The sequence below is a fragment of the Fukomys damarensis genome, unplaced genomic scaffold (genome assembly GCF_012274545.1).
Source record: "Fukomys damarensis isolate Sample0158 unplaced genomic scaffold, DMR_v1.0_HiC HiC_scaffold_12, whole genome shotgun sequence".
Taxonomy (NCBI): Eukaryota; Metazoa; Chordata; class Mammalia; order Rodentia; family Bathyergidae; genus Fukomys; species Fukomys damarensis.
In genome coordinates, this window is record NW_022900924.1 from 57,775,591 (window position 1) to 57,794,834 (window position 19,244).

The following is a 19,244-nucleotide window of genomic DNA, read 5'->3' on the forward strand; positions in this document are numbered from 1 at the left end:
GGTGATGCAGCGGGGCCGGCTATGGGCGGGGCTGGGAGGGTGGGGGGGTCCCGCGCTCTGAGGGAAGGTGGCCTGGCTGCAGGGCCACATGTCCCCGCCTCTGCCTGTCCACACAGGGTCGGGGCCAGCAGTGAGTCCAGTTCCAGGAGGAAGGCCTAGGAGGTGAAACTGGTTTTCCCCTCGGAGGTCAGAATCGCTTTCTCCTTTGCCGTTCTGCATGACTTTTCATGGGCAAACAGGTGTCAAACTCTGCCAGGACAAGGGCAGACAAGGTGGCACCTGGCAGCAGTGCAGGGCTCGCACGAAAGGGGTTTGCGGACCTGGCTCCACTGCTGTTCCCAGGTCTGTTGCGGGGTTGTGCTGACCCTAGCGGCCTCGACAACAGCAGGGCAAGAGCTGGAGACAGAGGCCTGGGACAGGCTAGGGCCATCAGGTCCCAGACTACAGTGGCACTGCCCCTCCTGAGACCCCGCCCCCTCCCGACTCGGGGACAGCTACAGTCGGCCCCACTCCCTCCCGGGCTCTGTCCAGCTGTTGCTCAGGAGGCCAAGAGTCTGCAGCAAAGGGAATGCGGCATGGGGACCATGTGAGAGAAAGCAGCTGGGCACAGCCCTTGGTCTACCAGAGACATCATGACTGCCAGGGTTACCTCCTTCATAGCTCACGCAAGAAAGACAAAAAGGGGGAAATAAAAGGTGGCACCCAGAGCATGCACGGTGGCTGCAGCGACTCTCCCACCCGCCTGCCACAGCAGCTCAGAGGCCTCCAGGAGCCGGCAAGGGCTGGAAACACAATCTTCCAGCTCCTACAGGATGTTTGCTCTTGGATTTGGACAAAAAGGAAAAAGGCAAACAAAATAGGATGGATGGGAGCCACAGAGCCACAGATCCATGCAGATGATTAACAACAAAACCAAACAAGAAAAAAACAAAAACAAAAAACCCAAAAAGCTGGAGACACAAATCAAAGGCAGGGCGGACCACACAGAGAATGGGATGGCAAGGTGACTCGGGCAAGGCAAGGTGTTAGCCCCGCAGTGTCTGAGCTACTGTGTGTGCCGCAGGCTCCGTGGCCCCCAGCGTGGCAGCCAGCACCACTGCCCAAGAACAAACACTCAAGCACGGGGAGCTCCAGGAAGGCAGGAAGGAGAAAAGAAGAGCAAAACAGCCTCCCAATCTCTGTTTCCCCAGCAATAAATGCAATGGCTTGGGAACTCGGGTAACTGAGAAACTGTGGCAAGTGAAACAAAAATGGGAGCAGCTATGAAGAGAAGGCAACCAATCACGATTCTCTCTGCAACCAAGGAGGGCCAGGACCAAAGCGACCTATAGCCTGCGGGAGAAGCCCCAAGGACAGGAACAGGAGGGTTATCTGGGAAGAAGGGAGAAAGCAGGAAACAATCAAGACAAAGCCACTGAGAGAGAACATTAAAAAGAATGAAACAAGGCTGATTTAAGATCGGAAGTACACCCCAATTTAAACATGTGGCCAGAATTCCGAATCACAAGGTCCCGAAGGTGCATCCCCCCACCCCATTAGGCTTCAGATCTTCAAGTGCACCAGGAGTGCAAGGACAGACGTTCCAGAGACACAGCTGCATCCACAGAAGCGAAACCCCTCTCACACACCTGGTTTGGGGATGAGAAAAGGCTGCTAAAAATCGAGAATTCCCCAGGGCCCAGCAGTGATTGACAGCCGTAGACCAAGAGGTCGGTCAGAGCCCACAGCGCCCACACCGGAGACTTGCCCGGCCTGCCAATTACCACTGGGACACTGGTCGCGCTCTCCTGTCACTGCGGGCCTCCGGACCGCCGCTGCGCCTCCCCGCCTTGGGACACAACACAGAGAAGTGAGTGGTGCTACGGGGCCTCGAGTCTCGTGCTCATCCTGGACCTTCTGGGCGGGACTCAGGACAAGCACCCACCTCAGAGTCACCAGGACCATAGCCCGAGTGGGAGCCCCTGCCGGTCTGCCCGGCAGGGCCTTGGCAGCAAATACACTGCTCACTTGGGGGCACGGAGGACAAGGTCCTTGGGAGTGAGGCTCTACCTTACTGCTGAAACCCAGACCCCAACTGGCTGCAGGGCTCAGGGCGCTTTGAGGGAAGGGTAGATACAGTCCTGGATCACAGCCGAAGGCTGAGAAGTGACGGGCGGGCAGGTGGGAATGGACTGAGGTCAGCACTGACCGCTTCCTTAGGATAAATGCCCCAGTCCTCCAGTACACTTCCTTCTGACCGTGCTGCAAACCGACAAGCCTGCGACTCCACCAATACTGCCTGTCCAGGCCGTGAGGTCTGCGAACTCCAGGAGGCTCCCCGCAGAGCTCTCTGCTCCACAGTCCACATGCCACAGGAGAGGGCCTGTGTCCCCGCTCTCTGATGCCACCCGCAGTGGGCCCTGTGGGAGGCAGTGCTGAGTGCCAGCTCTCCTCTGGGCCGCGATGACTGGCACTGATGGGAAACAGGGTGGGTGGCAGCCAGTGGCGAGGGCCCAGCACAGCCCATGCCCACAGCTGGGGAGGTGCACGCTGACGTGGGCTCCACAGGGCTGAAGGATGACAGGGCCCGCCCCACATGAGGCACCCTGCTCCCCAGTGCTGCTCCCTCTCTCCGTCCTCTGGGAGGGAGCTGGGAGGACACAGGCTCTTTCCTCTGTGAAAGCCATCAAGGAGCCCAGCCCTTTCGGAACCCTGCGAGCCGCACAGAGCGGGGCCTCCCCGTGGAGATGACACACCCGGGGTGGAGACACCACCGTGCCACAGCCCAAGCGTCTTCCTCTAAACTCACAGAAACGACTGCTAGAAAGGTCAAGTCTTTCAGGTACATCTCAGAATCTTGGAAAACGGGACCCATCTTCGCGATGCATGGAGGGCCATCTGTATTTTCTCTGCTCTTTGTGAGAAGTGGCAGGCTTGTGTGAAATAGAGAAAACGGTCTGACCATTTTATTTGCTTTTCTTAACTTGAGCATGAGTGTGAAGCTGCTGGCGTGAGGCTGGATTTGCCCTGCATTTCTGTACACTCAGTAACAGATACCCGCACACTCACACAGCCCTGTATCATCACCAGGACCGCCGGTGACGCCAGGGCCCAGTCTTCTCATCCCGCTGCTGACAGAGCCTCGTCCAGCCAGCTCACAGCCCAAGAACATCAGTGTGCGCTTTCACTGAGGCGCCTCCTCTGGCAAAGGCAGAGGGGAAGGCTGGCTCCTCGCCTGTCAGCACCACTTTATCAGGGCACAGAAAAAGGCTTTGAAGACTTTTCTACCACTTTCTTATGTAACCACGCCTGTGAATCTTCCCAGGGAAAATTTCTATGATGAGTTCACGTACAGAGAGCTCCACACGCACCCTGGAAACCCACCTAAGGCAGGCCTGGGTGAGGGTCTGTGCGGGTCCGACGGGTGCTACTGCCTGGGTGGGGACATCAGCCAGTGCTACAGAGAAGCGATGCAGCTCAGTTCCTTCCTTTTGTAATAAAAGCCGTCTTTCACTACTAAATACAAGGCGACGCGTCTAAGCTCTTAGACCCTGGCAACGCCTTCCCTGCTTCTTGAGCGTTTCTTCACACAGCCCCGGTGTGGTCGTGGCTCTGAGGGGGACCGGGACCCCGGAGATCAAACATCAAGAGCTCAGACAGGTTCTGTCTCTCAGAGATTTCTGAACATCACCAGATCTTTCTCTGGGTTCTGTACAATTTGTTTTCGGCTTCTGTAAAATTAAATCCACTCTTTGCCTTGCATCTGTTTCATCTTAACAAGTGTGTGACTCTAGCGGTGAATAATTTCACAGCCTGATACAGAGGGGCTCGCTGCAGGTTGCTGCCCAGAGAAGAGACTTTTAGGGTGCTGCCAAAACATCACGGGCAAGTGCAGAAGCCTCTGGGTCCTCGATGGCAGCGCCAACCCTCTGGCTGACGGGACGGTAGGCTGGCCTAGCTGGGCAGCGGAGGCCTCTCCCGCTGGGGCCTTCGATCCGCTCCAGCAGCACTAGTCCCAGGCCTGGCCTCCACTAGGTCGACCCGCGAGCTCCTGTGAGGCCCCTCCACGCGAAGAGTCCAGTCGGAGCCCCAAGGGAACACCCGAGAAGCGGTGCTGAGCAGCTCAGGCCGGAGGTCTGGAGCAGGGCTGCCCGGCCGACAGCTTTGCCTCCCACTTCCAGCTGCACGGACCCTGGCAGGAGCGCAGGCTGTTGTGGCTTCCCGACCGGGGTGGGAGTGAGGCCCAGGTGACCAGAGCATGCCAGACGGCAGGATGGCAGCGCCCAGCCCCACTCAGCCCCTCCGCACCCCCTCCTTGGGCAGAGCAGCGGCATCTGTGAAGGCGTCCCCCGCCTTCCCACAGACCAAGGACCTCAGTGTCCAATCAGGATGCACCAGGAGCTGCGAATCCTTCTCAGCTCCTTGGGTGGCCCAGGTATGGAGATTCAGGGGATTTCCAGGCCCGATGTGCCCGCGGGTGACTTTTCCTTCCCTGCCGACCAGGGTCTAGGTGTCCCTGGGTGTCTGCCAGCTCTGCAGGGCAGCCCCACGTGCTCTTCAGCACCACGGCCTCCGCATTCTGTGGACCCAACTTCAGCCCACCTCGCTCGCCCGTGATGCGCAGTCTCTGAGGGCATCCGGCTGAACTGCTCACCCAGCTGCCAGCTGCAGCTGGACCCCGGGACCTTATGCCTTCAGCCCACAGAGCCTGGCCAAGACAAGGAAGTGCTGCATCTGACCCTTGCACTATGTTTTTGTTTTTGGTACCAGAGATTGAACTCGGGACCTTGCACTTGCAAGGCAGGCAGCAGAACCACTGAGCTAAATCCCCGGCCCTCGTGCTATGTTAACACATATGATGTGTCACTGAAACAAAGTAAAACTATAATTTAAAAGTTGTTTTAATCCATTTTAATCATCTAAAGTATTTACAGTAGAGTAACATGGAATCATTTTTTTAAACAGGATTTTAAAAAAATTATCAAATGATGCTTCAAGTAATACATAAAATATATTGATAATCTTTTTCAGTGCTCAAATCCTTTCCCCTCATGACAGTAGGCAAAAGTACACGGTCTTCCCGATTCCCCCCGTTTTGCAAAGGAAAAGGAGAATCTCCTTCGGATTTCTCAGCTGCACCCTGGCAGCTCCTGGGACTCAGGCTTCGGCCCAGAGCAAGCCTGGAGCAGTGGGCGGAGTGCGGGGGTGGAGTCCCAGCACTGGGACCGATGGGGATGCCTGGACCAGTTAGAGTATAGCACTTCTCACACACCAAGCATCCAGATGGTCCTGCCACCTCTGACGGGGGAAGGAGCCGAACCCTGAGACAGCGCGGAGCGCTCAGAGAGAAGACCCACGCACAAGCAAGGTCCACCCAGCCTCCCCGACGCGGAACCCTGAATGCTGTCTTTAGCACTTGGCCTGCCCTGGCCCTGTGTGCTGCCCAGATCAGCAGCTGTGGGGAGGGACGGGAATGGGTCCTGGGCTGCGGCTGCGCAAGGGTCAGGCTGAGGGATCATGCCGTGCCTCTGGCCTCTGTCCTCCATGACAGCTTTATTCCCTGCGTGGCCCCAGGGTGACCTCGACAGTGAGTCCCAGGACCCCGTCCACCTGCAGGGCCTCAGCTCCTCACTGCCCAGGGTTCCCCGGGCACTGTGGCTTTCACAAAGGAAAACTAGGGACACGAGGATGAGAGTCCCGATGATAGAAATGCCACGAGGGTGACATCACTGGGGTTCCCCATCTTTTCTGGGTCTGCTCCCACAAGAGCTCACTATGGCAGAGCGTACCGGCTGGGGAGACGGATCACGAGGGACCGAACACAAGGCCACGGGGTGCCTGCAAGCGGAGCTCACACTGTGGTGCCGGGGGTGCCGGCTCAGCAGACTCCCCACTGTGTCTCTCTCGGGTGTCAGGTTCATCACGTTTTTAATCCCCCCAGACATGTGTAAGTCAGAGGCAGGAAGCCAAAGGCTGCTCGAGTGCCACCTGAAACCCTGACAGCGCCATGGGCTCATTCCCGTGTGAACGCAGCATCCAGGTGGTCCCCACCCCATGTACTGACCAGCACCCATCACTGCCCTCATGCGCCCAGCACAGCTCTGACCAGGGCGTTGAGGAACCTGCCCTCAGACAATGGCCACGCCAGACAGAGGGGCACTGACCGGCCCACACTGCTCCTTTTTAGCAGCCTCTCCTGCTCCCGCCGTGAGAGCCAAGTTGGGCAGGGCTGCCCTGCGCGTGCAGGGGCATCTGACTTGGTGGAAACAGCACCACACAATGGGGACGCTTTTGCCATCACCCACACAGACGCACGGAAGCTACACACAGGGAGCCACTGCGGATGGTGCTGGGGACAGAGGCGAGGACAGCCCAGAGCTCGGCCTCTGGGGCCCGGGCCAGGCTTGTGGGACTGATCGCTGCGCCCTCACCAGACCCCTCCTCCTCCTCCACGGCCGCGGGCGGCTGCTGCATCTCCTCGGGGGAGCTCCTGCTGCCTGGGACAGTCGCGCGAGCCCGGGACCTCTCACCTGAGGTCTCTGGGTGCTGCACTGGCGTGGAGGTAGCTAGGCCCGGGAGGGGAATGTGGTCACCTGTGTCATCTTCCTCAAAGTCGTTAAGGCAGTACACTTCGTCCAGGTCAACGTCCAGGGTCCGGAAGCCTTTGGTGACCACGCCAGGCCGGGGGTCCAGGATGCCCCCCAAGTGAGGCTGGGCCAGCTGCTGCCAGTGGTGGAGAGTGGCAGAGCCTGGCAGGAGGAAGGCAGAGGAGAGGAGCGGGTTAGCACGGAGACTGACACGCAGGTCAGCACCCCCACCGGCTGTGCCTTCTCCGGCCACGACCCGAGGGGCCCAACTCAAGGAAGCCACTCCATCTTTAGATAAAACGAGCGTCACACTGCGTGCCAGGGGCTTCGGTTATGAAGCATTTTAAGCAACCCCAAAACTCAATGCATTATCGATTTATAGACAGCAGAGGGGGAAATGGCCAAACAAGCACAGACTGGGTGTATGCGCCTGCAGATTCCAGAGGCATGGACGCAGAGAGGAGGTGTTACTGCCCCACCCAGGACCCAGGCCAGGACAGCAGGGCCAAGGAGGGGGTGGTGTGACCATCACTGTCTTCCCTCGGGTCTCTGTACCTTCCAGCAGCTGGGCGCTGTCTGGTCAGGGGCAACCTAAGGACACGGTCAGTCCACGCAGCACAGGCTAAAGCCAGGAGCCAACTCCTGTGACACCAGGCCTAGGGCTCAGATGACGATGGCCTGTGATAACACCGGTGTGTCCTGAGGACCCGAGAGTCCTGCCGCTCTGCTCCGAGGTTACACACCCTGGGAACCCAGGCTCAGCGCATCCCCCCCAGCATGCTGAGGTGTGCTCAGCTTTCATCCGGCCAGGTCCCCCCTCATGTGACACCAGCAATACCCAGGGGCTGGGAGTCACCCGACACGAGGGCACACACAACACCCTTCCCTCATGAGATGAGGTCTTGGGGGGGCTTCTGCACCCCAGGCTACCCTGGGGAAGAAGAAAGGGGAACAAGCACACAGGATGCCAGAGCTCTGGAAGGGAGGACAGAGGTTTGCCAGCCCCCAGTGCCACAGGGCGGGCACTCTCCACAGGACAGTCTCAGTGGGTCTGGGGAGGGTTTCCTGGGCAATTTGAAACCCACTTGGAAGGAAAACCACAGCATTGAGGGTTTGCTAATGCCCACTCCCAGGTCTGCCCAGGTTGTCAGTATGCACAGATGAGAAACCAGAGTGTTTCTCCCAGATCTACTAAACATAAATACCCTCAATACAACAAGCAACAAACAGTAACGGGGCATGGTCACAGAAGGGGGTGCGCGTCGGGGAGGACAGCTGGCAAGCAGCTCTCCCAAGGCCGACTGCTCCACCTGGGGGACAGCTGCCCATGGCTGTCACAGATGCAGGAGGGGAGGAGGACGCTAATGCCAGAGAGGCAGAGGCCAGCCAGGCATGGGACAGCCCCGCCGCAGAGATCCAGGCAGCATGTCTATGCCGTGGCTGGGAAACTGCCCACCGCCGTGGCGGCCTCTGCTCCTAGGACTCTGTGAGGATCTGAAGGAGCCGCAGCCCCTGGGCACTCGGGGACAGGGACACTGTACAGAGCTAACCAGGACTTGTGCAGCTGAGTCCCCACTGCTGGTGTCAAGGTCCCTACCTAAGTGGATGCCTGTAAAACACTGCCCACTGTACCCACAGCACATCAACTCAACCTCAGAACACCCTGGGCAAGCATCGCCACTCACTTCACAGGAGGCCCCAGAGTTGGGCAACTTTCCAAAGCCGCTGGCCGATTAGTGGGGACAGAGCCAGGCTTTGCAGGAGGCAGCTCTCATAGGAACCTGACACTGCCCCTCCAAATGCAACAGACAAGACAGTAGGACATCCGTGTCTGGCCAGGGCGCTCTAAATGGCAGCTGGCGCCCCGCCACACAAAGGACTAAGTGGGTGTCTGGGGTAGCAGGGGACACACATGCTGCCATCCCAGGGGCCTTGTGCTCTCCTGCTTCACAGGCACAATCCCAGCGTCAGAGCAGCACCAAGGAGGAAGCTCCAAGAAGCCATACCGCGCCCAGCTGGCACTATGAGCTGGGGTCTTGGAGGCCTTCACTCAGAGGGGATAGGGAGCCAGGGAGGGGCAGGTGAGGAACCACAGCAGGGCGGCTATGAGAGGGTGCTGGGGCCAGGCCCAACTGTGCCACAGACCACCCCATCTTAGCCCTTGCAGAAAGGCACAGAACTGCACAGCAAGAACACCCAGCACAGCCTGAGGGGCAGCCACAAGCAGGGTCTGGCACTCACGCCTGCCACATGATAACAGAGGCCGTGCTGGGCATGGACCAGGGGCCACACTCTCCTGACGGCCCTCTCACAGCTTGCTGGACTTTCACACAAACCCTGCTGTTTCCAATTCACAAAGGGGACTTGGGCACAGGGAGGCGACTTCCCTAAGGTCACGCACTGTGTCCTTTCTCCAAACCATAGCTCTGCCTCTCAGCAGGCGTGAGCCTCAGGGATCAGGACTGACAGCCTGGACAGCTTCTGAATCTCCCGCGGTGGCTGAAGTTCTGAAGGAGAGGTGGAAAGCAGGGTGTGTCGATCACGCCTGTAATCCCAGCACTCTGGGAGGCTGAGACAGGAGGATCATGTTTCAGCCCAGTCTGGGCCATTTAGTGCTTTAATGAGAACCTGTCTCAAAATAAGAAAAGGGCTAGGGATTGTAGCTCAATGTGAAAGCCCTGGGTTCAGTCTCCAGTGCCTCTAAGGAAAAATAAAAGGAAGTGATTTGGTGAGAGCCACCTCAAACCCCACTGTGCGCCTTAACTGTCGGCTGTGGGGCTCACAGACTCTGCTACGCCCGCCTCCTCCCCACTAGGAACAGGCTGGGGACAGCACACGACCTCTGTCCCAGCTGGCAGAGATACAGTTCTGTGGAACGATCGAGGGTCTTCACTGGCCGCTCCCTGCCCACATCTGCTTCCTCAACCCCAGCCCCCACCTCAGCGTGAGATATCCCGGCTGCCAGCAGGCACAGAGTCAGGCATCTGCAGGAGGCCTGCGGGGTAACGATGACCTCGATCACAGTCAGAAAGGGAGAGCAGAGTAAAGGAAAACACACGGCCCTGCCTCGGCCTCCTGCCACAGTGTATCCAGTGCAATGCTTCGTTCCATCAGGTAACCCGGGGAGAGCAGGGCTAATGCACACGCAGGGTAAAGGGTGATTCAGTCAGTGGGGAGGAGGAGATGGAAGCCACGGCTCCCGTGCTTGATCCCAGCAGCGCTCTCCAGGGCCGCACCCCAGCCTCTGCCTGGCTGTGGAGATCAAGGGGCCTCACGGGCTTCTCATGTGGCCAGGGCCAGAAGACGATGTAACAACGTGGCCTGGCAGGCACACGGACGGCCCAGCCTGGGCACTGGGCACACGGCCGGTTAGACCTGAGCTGCCAGCAGGCGGGTCTGAGTACCTGGGTTGCAGGAAGCAGACGCTGGGAGCGGAGCACACAGCCAGCACACCGCTTCCTTTCCACAGTCCTGACAGTGCGAGCCACTGCACAGGGGCAGGGGATGGCCTGCCCGACGTGGGGACTGGAGAAGCAGCACGGCACCAGAGGGCTCTCACTCCGCCTCACCACCACACAGAGACCACTGTGCAGGCCGCGTTCTGAACACCTATGAAGCCAGAAGCTACAGCGCGGAACGGGCGGAGCCCTGTGTGAGATGTGATTTTAGCTCCCAGTGAGCAGGCTGAGAGCAACTTCTTCCCATATGCGGGCAGCACCGGAGCGCCCCCTGCCCGACTAGTGCAGCACAGAGATTCTGCCCTAAGCGCACAGCAAAGGGAAATAAAGATGAACTGGTCAAAATAAGCTTCAAAGACGTCCTACAACATGCTTGGAAAATGAGTCACAGAAAGCAAACAAGGCAGAGATGAAGTCCAGTGGTCCCTGAGAGACAACGGAAGCAAAAGAAAAGAAAGGCCGAAAGTAATCAGAAATGGGAGATTTTATTGGAAGAAAAATGGATATAATCACAGGTCAGAAACGACAGCCAAGCTTCCAACTGAGTAAGTGATGAAAGAGCAAGCCGTGCCTTCTCTGAGATCTAGCAAGGGTCTAAGCCACACAGGCAAACAATTCTGAAGACAGAAAGCCCACCCTCTGCCTCCCTGTGGGAAGTGCGGGTCTTCAACCAGCCCGCCTCTCCCACAGCTGCATCTCACTGGGGCAGGGTCCCCGGGCAAAGTGGGCACTTCCTGGACAAAACCTGTGTGCTGGCGCGGTGTGTTCTGGGTTCCCAGCACGTGGCTACTGCACCTTTGAGTAAGACCTCAGTGCCAGCACGAGCACCTGGGCTCCTCGGGGAGCCCCTCAGGAGCTGAACGCCGAGCGGGAGACAGGTGGCTGCCCGTCGGCAGCGTGACAGAGCCCTAAAACTCCTGGAGCGACCAAACTGAAGGTGTGAAGGAAAGCTACAGACACTCGATGGCCCTTGGCAGTGTAGTGGCAGAAGCTGATGACACACTGTGTAATTCCCAAAGCAAAAGAAGAAAGAAACAAGAAGAAAAGGTGTGATTTCCAGGAGCAGGTTATCCAAGGAGGTCGGTACTGAAAGTGAGCTGCCTGGGCAGGACATCAGGAGGAGCGGACCACCTGGCTACACAGCAATGCCCTGGCCCCTGAACCCCAGCACCACCCAGAACCTAGGTCAGAGCACCCCTCCTTCCAGAGATCAAACCAGAACCCACCCATGGGTTCCTGCAAAGCCCGGCCTCCAGGTCTGCTTGGTACCACTTCCTGACCTGCCCAGCGCCTCCCAGACCCTGCCACTCTCCTGGACTCTCCCAGCTGTGCTGCTGCCTCCCGGGTGTTTCCTCAGGCACCAAGGGCAGCGGAGGAGCCAGACAGCTGGCACCTAGGCCAGCACTGTGCTCCTAGCGGAACTCAAACCAGCAGCGCGGGTGGCTGTCGCGGAAGAAGAAGGAGTAGGCGTGGCTCAGGTGGCCCGCCTTCTGCAGGTGGATGAGGGACCACAGCGAGTCCCCGAGCAGGGCAGACAGGGGCCGCGGGCCCTTGCGGTCACCTTCCAGTGGCTTCACAATCTGCAGCTTCTCTGGCAGGTAGGAGCGGCTGCTGAAGGACATGCCCGAGAAGCCGGTGATCTCTGAGAGGCGGGAGTGGGTGCCCAGCGACAGGATGCTCTCGGTGGGTGTGAGGGAGCCGCTGCGCAGCTCGCCCTTCTCTGCCAGCTCCCGCAGCTTCCTCTCCTGCTCCTCCTCGAAGAACCTCCTCTCCGACAGGTAGTTCTCACGGCGCAAGGATAGCCGCCTCAGTGCTGTCTCCAGGTCGTGGGTGCCCGGAGTGCCAGGTGTGCCCGGCTTCTTGGTGTGCTCACTGGGCCTGGAGGAGAAACGGGGCGAACACTGGACCCGGGGTGCAGGCCTGCCAACCAGCACTCTGGAGGCTTGGCTCAGCAGGCGGTTGCAAGTTCCAGCCCAGGCTACACAGCGCAGCCAGACCTTGACTCACAGTAAAAATAAAAGGGCTGGAAATGTAGCTCAGTGCGAAGGCCCTGCGTTCAGTCCTCAATACCAAAAGGAAAAAAATTAAAAAGAATGGAAATAATAAATGTCTGCCCCAAACAGCCAACCCCACCTCCTCTGAGGGGCTGAGTGCTTTTCCTCGGGCAGGCACCGGACGGAAGTGAACTGAGAGGGATTCGGTCCCTGCGAGGTCACCCTGAGCCCTGAGAAAGACGTATTCTGGAGGCTGCAGCTTCTTGCTCCAGAGCAGCTTCTCCTTCCTCCTGAGCTAAGGGCACTCAGATCTTAATTACGACCAAAGCCAGGTCAGATCACAGATTCCCCGCTGACCCAGATGGCAGGTTCTGTGGGGCTTCAGGACGGAGGAGCGCTTCTTAGGCACCCTGGCTCCCTGCTGAAGCAAACCAGGAGCCCCCAGGGTCCTCCCAGCCCTTCCAGCTCCCAAGCCACAAGGGCGTGTGCAAAACAAGCGTGTGTTCTGCTGCTGGACAGAGGGCCTAGCAACAGAACGCACTCACAGACTGTCTCCCCCAGCAGCGTATGGAAAGCAGGCCTGGGCATCACGGAGATGGACGAGGGGAGGTAGGCAACTATGCCCGACGACCACCACACCTGCGCCCAACCCATACACCTCTCCCGAAAGCACAAGACAGGAGCACGCAGCCACTCACGCACCCCAGGTCAGCAGCCTCGGTCTCCAGGATGATGCTGCTGGTCTTGTTGTCCAGCACAAAGCTGCCCATGTCACTGCCGTAGAAGCTGGACCGGGGGGTGCTGACACAGCTGGACAGCAGGGAGTTCATGGCCGAGGACTGGTTGGAGCCAGGGATGTTCATGGGGGAGGGGGTCAGCGACCGCTGCTTGACTACCTGGTTGATGTTCCTCACAGTCTCAAAGATGCGCTTCTGGTGCCTGGGGTAGGGAGAGTCAGGAAGGACCTAGGGTCAGGCCCTGCAGAAAGGGCCCAGTGAGGGGCCAACAGGTGCCTGGCCCAGGGTCCCTGGGGAGCCGGCTGGCCGAGACTGACGTGTGCGTGCCTCTACACTGTGAAGTCAGGAGCCTAAGACGCCAGTGTGTGCTGTGCAGTGAGGTGGACCCAGAGCCTGACCTACAAACATAATGCTCATTGCTCCTGTCTCTGTGCAGATGCTCCCCTTTCATGACTGTGTTCCCTGGAATGCTCAGGCCGCCAGCATGCACTGGGCTCAATACCAGCTGCAGGATAAGTATTTGCTGACCATTCACAGAAACACAGCAAGACTTAAAGCCAGTCTTCAGCTTCAAAGCCGGGGGCTAAACCGGCTCTGTCTACTCTAGAAGCTGTTTCCAGGAACACAGCCACACATGGTGCCGGCTGGCTCCCTGGACGGGGAAGGGCTTCCTGTGGCACAGAGGCTCCCGCTCCCCTCCTGACACCCCGAGTGCAGGGCGCAGCCAGCCCCTTTCAAGCCCCGCCCTGGAGCTGGGCACAGAGCTCAGAGAAGACCTGGTCCTAGGCTCCTCCCAGACGCGGCGGGCAGGAGCCTTGCCAGGCCCACAGAGCCCTTGCCGCTCATTCCGCAGCCTTTCTTTTCCTACCGGACACTGAACGCCCCACTGAGACCACCAAACCGAGAGGCGTACGCGATGTCTGGAGACTCAGGCTCTTCCAGCTGCAGCTCCTTGCGCATAGTCCCCTCGATCTCTGCCGCCAGGGAATCCTGGGAAGAGCAGAGACACGCTGTGTGAACGGCATTCAGGCCTCGGACTTCCTCGGCACGGCACAGCATTGGGAGCACCCTCCACGTCTGCACAATCGCCAAGGTGGCTTCTGGACCCGGAGCCCCACGGACATGTGTGAGTGAGGCCCTCACCACGGCTCAGCCCCAGCTCTGCCTGGAGGCCCACGGACGGGTGGTGATGTATGGGGGAGGCGCACGTTCAGAGCAGTGTGATGGTGTTTCCAGACGCTGTCAGACACGGCACCACGGTCACGCGGGCCACACCACGTTGCTGTGCCCGGGGTCTGTGGGATCCCCACAGCCCTGGCTCGGGCACGCAGGTGACATCCAGTGTGTGACCCGAGTGAGGCGCTGTCTCCCCGGCCCTCCCACTGGCCAGCCTGGCCCACCTGCTTGGGAACAACCCACTTGGGAAAGGCAGAACCGTTTCCAGAGCTTGATGTTTCACTAAATTATGGATGCACAGCCTGAATATAAAGAAGTCTTGGTAAGCTGTTCTTCGAGCCATCCGTCCACCATCCACCCATCCGTCCGCCTACCCATCATACGTCTGTCACGACTCCATCTGTCCATCACCCCTCTGACTATCAATCTTTCCATTCCGTCCATCCATCTTTCATCCCTCCATCCATCCGTCCGCCTACCCATCCACAAGTCATCAATCCGTCTTTCCATTCGTCTATCTGTCCCTTATCCATCCACCCATCCACTGTCCATCCGTCTAAACGCAGTGCCTATTACGTACCTACAATTCTTCAACATGCAGAGTGCTGTGTTTGGTACGAGGTAGTGAGGAGAGAAAGAAAGGAAAATTACAAGACCTGGTCCCCACCTTCAAGGGGCATTATTCTGACAGAAAGGAAAACGAATAATCTCATTTCCCTGTATCCCAGTGTCACAGGGAGACGACAGGCCGAAGGGCTTGGCCCAACTTCCACAGGGACAAAAATCTCTCAGGAAATCCCCTTTTCCTCCATGTTCCTCCAAACAAACAAAGCAGGCCAGGGCTAAAGAAGCTCACATGGAAGAGGCATGAAAACGAGTTGTTTTCCACAGTAACTGAGAGAATGGCTCCCTAGTATACAAAGGCCTGGCGGACCTGTGAGGGTGCCGTGAGGATCCAGAGTGACTTGCGAGGGGTCCACTAAGGTCAGAAAAGAACATGAGCAAGTGTAGTCTGACTAAACCAGGATTATCTTTCAGAGGCAGGAGCAGAGGATGGCAGGCAAGGATCCAACACGACTTGTGTAGCCAAGCCAGCAGGGGCTCCTGCCCTCAACCCAGCAGCAGATGGGAGCCGCCTAGAGCAGGACTCGCGGGGCACGCGAGGTGGAAATGCGGATGCTGCTCACCATGGGGAAGAGACCCAGCGAGTGGTAGCGCCGGGCTGTGGTGCTGGGCATGGTTCTGTTCCGCAGGTTCTTCAGCTCCTCCTGGGCCTCGTGCAGCATCTCCATGCACTCTGCGTATTTGTCCTCCAGCTCGCGCAGCTGCGGGCATGGAAGATGCAAGGTCAGGACCTGGGGCTCCAGCTGCCACGTATCCCCACCCTATCCCAGGAGCTCCAGAGACCACAGCGACACGCCCAGCAGACCCACTGGCCCTGGACCTGCGGCCAAAGTGTAGAGCCCTCCAGGACCAGGGCCAGCTGCCGCCTCGGCTCCCCTAAAACACCAGCAGTGGGCCGATGAGCTGAAAGGGTCAGGAGCCATCTCCAATTGGGTGCAGAAGGAGCACTTCTCAGAGCCATGTGTGCCAGGCCCTGGGCCGGACAGGATCTTGACTCCCATAGCCAGCAGCAGGGCTGCAGGCACAGCACCAAGGTGAGCGTGGCACAGAATGGTGGTTTGGTGGACAGGCCTAGAGCCATCGGTGGAGGCTAACCCACCTCTCCTGGAAGCAAGAGGCCCAAGACACGAGCAGACACCCACCTCGGCCGTGAGCTGCCGCTGGGCATCCTTGGCCGCCCCCAGGTGCTGCACGAGCTCCTCGTTTTCCACCGCACACTGCAATGGCAATGCTGTCACCTTCTCTGGAGGCTCAGAGGAGCCTCGCTGCCCTGCTGACGGGAGCTGCCTCAGCCTCGTCACTGGGGGGATGCCGGTGGTCACGGCTCCCTTCTAACGGGGCCTCGGCCGCTCTCCAAGGCAGTCCCCTCTCTTTGCTAGGTTTGCTCTCCTCTCACTCACAGCACAGGCCTGGGAGCCTGAGCCGGCCCCTGTGTTGTCCTGAGTCTCAAGGGGACACTGTGACCTGCAGCCCATCCACCCAGGGGCACAGAGGGAAAGCAGACACAGGTGGGGTAGTCCGGAAGAGTCCTACGCTCCTCCCCGAATACATCCCTGCAGTCGGAGTCAAGGGGTTCACAGACCACAGCGAGGCTGCCACTCTGGGCGAGGAACTTTTTATTACACAGTCTAAGCCCTTCTCGGAGGCAGCACACACTCCGGCAGGAAGCCACCTCCTGCAGTAATGGCCCCCGCCACCTCAGCCACCCGCTTCTGTCCCTGTGGAGAAGCACAGGTCTTACAGCTTTTGCCTTTTTCTGCAGATCCACAATCTGCGAGAGTAGGTGCGTGATCTCCTCTTGCTGGCGGGCAGCATCCTCCGTCTTCCTGGCCAGCTCCTCCGAGATGCTAGCGATCTGCACATTGGCATCCCCTGGACACAGAAGTGACAGTCGCGAGAGGAAGTCAGGTCACACGCATGCAGCCAGAGGAATGAATGGCTTCCCGGGAGTGGGGATTGCAACAGCCTTCCTCCAGGCAGTCCGGGAGCAGCCACTCCTGCAGGCTGCTGCTCCTGGGTCAGCATGGGCCAGGGTTGGGACTCAGCCACACCCCAGCATCGCTGCTCTGAGCCACAGCTGCATGGGCGCAGTTTTGGGGGCTATACCTAACGCCCCTAGATCCGAGCTCAGGCCATCTCGTTTCCCCACGACCACATCACTGAATGCAGAGTTTCCGCCTGCCTTTGTCTTGTCTCAGCTGGAAAGCTTATCTATGTGAGCTGGACGCCCAGCGAGTATCAGCGTGCAGGCCCCATGGCCTCCACCCTTGTCTTGGCACCCGGGCAGTCCCAGCTCAGCTGCCATGTCCCTACCACTCTGACACGAAGCCGCCACTGGAACGGAACAGCACCGCAGCAAAGGGCCATGGTCCTACATGGCTCAACCTAGCACCCAGCAGTCAGAAGAGGTCCTGGCCAGACAACGCCATGGGCGTGGAGGCAGACGGGGAGCCCTGGGGAGGCCGTGGGCACCTACTGAGCTCCTTGACGCAGTCGTTGACCAGCTGCTGCTCTTTCTCCTCATAGGTGATGGTTTCGGTCTTCAGCTGGCAGGCCTGTGGACGGGGCTCCGGTCAGCACCCACACTTGCCTGGGCTGCGGGCAGGTGGGCCTGAGCACGGAGTTGAGCTGGCAGACAGGGCCCAGGACACCCAGGCTGCCCGCACACTCCCCACCTGTCACCTGTGTGCCCTCAGTTACAGTGCCCTCTGGTTCCCTGGGGCAAAGGGATGCACGTTCTCAGGCTGGAAACCAGAGCAAACCTAGGCCCCCTTCTCAGTTACCGGGCTATGCCCTCAGTATGGGAGGGGCTGGAGGAGGTACAGGCCACAGGACAGGGCATACAGGGGCACAGACAGGCTCTCTCCACGTGTGACATGAGAGACACAGCTGCTCCACCCACTGACATCTTCCCAGAGCCTGGGGCCAGAGCGGACCCGGCCTCTGACAGGTGCCCAGGGCCTCGGTGCCTGCTGAGATGGACAGCAATGGCTCTCCACACCCCCTTCTCAGAAGGGGCAGCGAAGAGGAGAGGTGTGAGCATGGCTCACTGCCTGATGGCGGGACTGGCCATCAAACACCTGCCAGCCCAGGGCCCGCGTCCCCGTTGTAACGAGAATCACAGCAATGGGCTTTTAGCCTCCTGTGAAGACAGGAAGGACTCACATGGGCAAAATGTGTGGCGCTAGGCTCACCCACACAGGAGCAGCCCTACTGCACAAGTCCTGAGCTGCCTCAGACCCGCTTCAGTGAGGCACCTGGGAAGGACGGCCCAGATTCCATGTCCGAGGCCTCGGCATGGAGTGTGAGCCCTCAAAGCCAGCTTCTCTCAGAGCCGGGGAACCCGGGCAGGCTGTCTGTGAGGGAGCAGGGGACCTCCACTCGGGGCCACACGAGGCAGGGCAGACAGTGCCTCACCTCGGACCGTAGGACCACGTTCTCCTCCTCAAGGTCCTTCAGCTTCTTCTGCAGAGAATCCAGGTGGAAGTAATTCTGCACAGAAGAGGACGACTCATTCCTCTTCAGCCTGGGGAGAAGCAAGATGTCCACCATGGCCAGGCCCACAGGGGACAGCTCATGGGCTTACAGCCAGCATGCCCCCATGCCCAGGAAAGCCACCAACCCCGGGCCCTGCCCCAGCCTCTGTCCACAGTCTGTGGGTGGCACATCCCCTCAGGACACATGGAACAGCCTCTACTTAAAGCCAGAAGTTCTGGGGTACCCTGGACTTCTGAGGGGTCCCCACAGCTTCTGTCCCAAGGACCCACATGGCACCTCGTGTTTCCTGCAACACCCAAGACCACCTTGGTGCCGATCAGCAAGCCAGCCTCCTTGGCTGGCCTGACAGGAGCATGAGACCCAGCAGGGGCAAAACGGAAACCCACCCTCACGTCCTACTACAACACAGCCCACCCTGGGGACGCCATGGCGGCGCTGGAGGAGGGGACACTGCTCGGTGAAGGCAGGGACAGCCAGGGACTCACGGGGTGGAGCAGACGGACTCGGGCTCACTCTCCTCTGCAGCACTGGTATAGAATTGCAGCAGCTCGTCCTTCATGGACAGCTCATGGCGGAGCTGGGAGACCTGTGGACAGCAGGGCAGGTGAGAGGCAGGATGGCCTGCACCCAGTCAGCTCTCCAACCCGTCACAGGGGTCCTGGTGGAGTTCACACCACTCAAGGGAAGTAGGTTTCCTTAAGACAGTTACTTTTTGACTGAAACTGTCTAAATTCATAGGTTTTACTTCGGTACAGAGAAGAGCAGAGGAGGGACCAGAGGGCTCCAGCACTGTCAGGGACAAGACCTCCTGCTGGCCTTGGAAGCAGCCAGGTGCCCAGCTGGGTCAATGGTCAGAGCACAGAGTCACAGCACCCTAGGGCACAGGAGGCCATTCAAGCCTGCCTGAACTAGACCCAAGTCACAGCAGTGCTGGCTCCAGGGCTCACCTGCCTCCTGGGGACAGACCCACCATGTCCCGTGCCCCTCACGGCCCGGCCAGGCTCCCTATGCTCACTGATCACAAGACAGAGACTTCCAGTGCAGGGTGGAAGCAGGCCCTCAGGCCCTGGCCATCACGACTACTGCAGGATGGTTTACAAGTCGTGCTGGTTTATACCTAAGGGCTAGGAAGGAACAGACTTGGGCTGTAAACTTTTCCTTTGCCCTCTCGACACCCGGTGCTGAGGAACA

The 19,244-nt window shown here is 59.1% G+C and overlaps 2 protein-coding genes across 2 annotated transcripts in view; both read right to left on the reverse strand.

The window, feature by feature from the left end:
- LOC104862535 (trafficking kinesin-binding protein 1-like) overlaps positions 1-1,944 on the reverse strand; it is a gene marked incomplete at its 3' end in the record, with an annotated part of 5,200 nt that extends 3,256 nt beyond the window's left edge. Inside the window, exons 1-2 of the mRNA XM_010624591.1 lie at positions 1,925-1,944; positions 1,764-1,828 (exon numbers count right to left, since the gene is read on the reverse strand). Of these exons, the coding sequence (XP_010622893.1) occupies positions 1,764-1,828; positions 1,925-1,944 (85 nt within the window). The remainder of the gene's footprint in view (positions 1-1,763; positions 1,829-1,924) is intronic.
- Positions 1,945-2,244: 300 nt separating this feature from the next.
- Positions 2,245-19,244, reverse strand: part of Trak1 (trafficking kinesin protein 1) — a 39,952-nt gene continuing 22,952 nt past the window's right edge. The window contains exons 4-13 of the mRNA XM_010624498.3: positions 18,539-18,639; positions 17,973-18,081; positions 17,032-17,110; positions 16,297-16,427; positions 15,698-15,772; positions 15,119-15,256; positions 13,669-13,745; positions 12,721-12,957; positions 11,586-11,902; positions 2,245-6,728 (exon numbers count right to left, since the gene is read on the reverse strand). Of these exons, the coding sequence (XP_010622800.1) occupies positions 6,277-6,728; positions 11,586-11,902; positions 12,721-12,957; positions 13,669-13,745; positions 15,119-15,256; positions 15,698-15,772; positions 16,297-16,427; positions 17,032-17,110; positions 17,973-18,081; positions 18,539-18,639 (1,716 nt within the window). The 3' untranslated portion in view covers positions 2,245-6,276. The remainder of the gene's footprint in view (positions 6,729-11,585; positions 11,903-12,720; positions 12,958-13,668; positions 13,746-15,118; positions 15,257-15,697; positions 15,773-16,296; positions 16,428-17,031; positions 17,111-17,972; positions 18,082-18,538; positions 18,640-19,244) is intronic.